At 38.5% G+C, this 2,481-nt stretch overlaps 1 protein-coding gene across 1 annotated transcript; it reads left to right on the top strand.

The window, feature by feature from the left end:
- Positions 1-567: 567 nt before the first annotated feature.
- On the top strand, positions 568-2,278 carry lyrm4 (LYR motif containing 4). The gene is made up of 3 exons (XM_055882573.1): positions 568-689; positions 1,395-1,515; positions 1,923-2,278. The coding sequence occupies exons 1-3, from the start codon at positions 604-606 to the stop codon at positions 1,992-1,994; spliced, it is 279 nt and encodes a 92-aa protein (XP_055738548.1). The 5' UTR covers positions 568-603; the 3' UTR covers positions 1,995-2,278.
- Positions 2,279-2,481: the final 203 nt, after the last annotated feature.

Genomic DNA, 2,481 nt, shown 5'->3' with positions numbered 1-2,481 from the left:
GGTCCAACAGCATCCTGACATTATGGCATAACAACCATTCCTGGACCAGACTCCAAAAACAAGCCACTGATGGACAGTACTTAAAGAGATGGCTCTATTGATTCTGTTTCTCTATTCTCCAGAGACTGCACTGGTCTGACTGTTGAAGACCCCATATACTGAGCATTCTTTTTGTAGTGAGAATGTTATTTAACAGCATAAATTGAAAAGAATGAATTGATGCATCAATTGTTGTTTTGTATATCAGTTCATAAACCTGATGCCATGGTATCGGGACATCAAAAATCTGTTCCCAACTATCTCGAATTTTATGTGGCATAGTTGTCACTCCTCTTCACCATAAGTGAAACTGTTACGATATATTTTGCGATTTATATTAGTCATTTTAATCCATTTATGATTTTTAATTGGTGGCAGACAAACTAATTCATTCCTTTCTCTTTTGAGAAACATCCTGTCGGGCTGTATCACCGCCTGGTACTTCTCAAACCCGATTGGAGTAGATGGTCAGAGGGGCAGGATATCTGACTTTCTTATCCAATGGGTTTTGAGAAGGAGGTGAGGAGTCAAGGGAACGCAATCATAGTGTTTACATTAACCAACATGGCGTCATGCAGCAGAACGCAGGTCATCTCCTTGTACAGGATGCTTATAAAAGAGAGCAAAAAATTCCCCTCTTACAATTACAGGTAAGGGATTTAATGTAGCTACACTGGGTGGAATTATATGTGTTCAATCTAATGTTGATATAGCTAGCTTACAGTAAGTTCGAAATGTCTTTCACGACGTCGTTAGCCAGTCGTTAACATTTCCATTGCTAGAAGTTGTGGAAATCACAACTTCTTAGTGTGAGTTTCTAGTACCACCTTTTTATATAATATATACTTTTTAATTTATTGTGTTGTAACGTTACAGGTAGCTAGCTAACTAGTTTTTTTAATGAGGTGTAAAGTTGCTAGCTAGCTCACGCTGGCGAAAGTAGTGAACGTATTCAAACAAAACACTTTGGGCTTTGCAAAGATCTGACACCAATGATATGATAGCTAACTATCTAGTGGTTGCCCTGACAGGATCTAGCTATGTGGACCAAGCAATTAAACTAACCTCGATAAACTGCTAGTGGTCGCAGTTTTTCCTATCTTTTCCACTTGCCTAAGTCAAGACAGGAACAACAGCGTCCGCTAGCGCCCTCTCGAGGCTACAATCAAATGTAGGTATGAGTCGCATGATTTTATACTGCACAAAAACAAACCCGCAAGGCGATCATACAGTAGGCTTTTCTTTATTACCGTCTGAAATGTTTGTTGAATGACAATGCAAGTAACGCAACTTATATAACATTTTTCTCCAGCAGATTTAAGATGTATTTACTTTTTGCTCCTGCCTTCTTTCAGAACATATGCCCTGCGCAGGGTAAAGGATAGCTTCAGGGAGAATCTTCATGTTGACAACCCAAAAACTCTGGATATGCTGCTCAACCAGGCCAGAGAGAACCTTGCTGTCATCAGGAGACAGGTGAGTGACTCTTCAGTAGTGTTGATTTAGATGTGCATATTATGGATGTTAATTGTTAGTAGACTAGCCTATTCAAATATTCAGTAAGACTGTGTACATGAGTTAGGCAATGCCTTGTGAATTGGGAAATAGTCATTTATCAATATTCAGAAATATTTGTCTCAAACGCAAGGGTTCAGTGAGTACAAACACATTTCTCTACCTGACGATGGCCCAACGTCCAAGTGTTGCTCTTGTTTCCTCTAAATGAAACAAATAGCATAAACAACTTTGAAAATCAAATTTTTGAGGGCAGACCTTATACAAATCCATCTACTCTAGTCCATTCAACCTACTACAGGCTATAAAAAGTCAGAAAATGTCTGTGCATTGTCATGTAGAGACTGATTGTTCTCTTTCTATTGCAGGTGTCCATTGGACAGATGTACACTACTCAGGGGACCATTGTTGAGGAAACTGGAGTGCACAGAGACCTCTGAGTTTGTAGTGGTGTTGTTGTGATTGTTGTTATCACAGGATGTCTTCGACCACATTTTGGACAGTTAAAGTCATGTTTTGCTATGGTAACAGCACTGAGAAAAGACTTTAGTCCCAGAAAGCACTCACACCAGACAACATTTCTCTCTGATGTATTGAAATGTATGACCTCTCTTAACTCATGTTATCATTTATATGTATTTGTAACAGCTTGTAGTGATATGTAATACCCCTTTGTTGCAATGATGGCAGTATCTCAATTAAACAGTAATATATGAAGTATGTAGTTTTTAGAGTTTGGCCCGGATGTTTTTTTATAATACTATTTTATAATTTCACATGATTTACTCTCAATGTTTAAATTTCACTAGTTCTGGTGTCTAAGCCACAGATTCTTATAAATTCATGCTTGTTGAGTCGAGCCTTGACGATCACAGAAGACACCGTTTGTGTATGTTCTATGCAGATGTTGAACTTGTGCAGAAAAGC

Source organism: Salvelinus fontinalis, chromosome 26 (assembly GCF_029448725.1).
Source record: "Salvelinus fontinalis isolate EN_2023a chromosome 26, ASM2944872v1, whole genome shotgun sequence".
Taxonomy (NCBI): domain Eukaryota; kingdom Metazoa; phylum Chordata; class Actinopteri; order Salmoniformes; family Salmonidae; genus Salvelinus; species Salvelinus fontinalis.
This window is presented reverse-complemented; position numbering and strand designations above follow the sequence as displayed.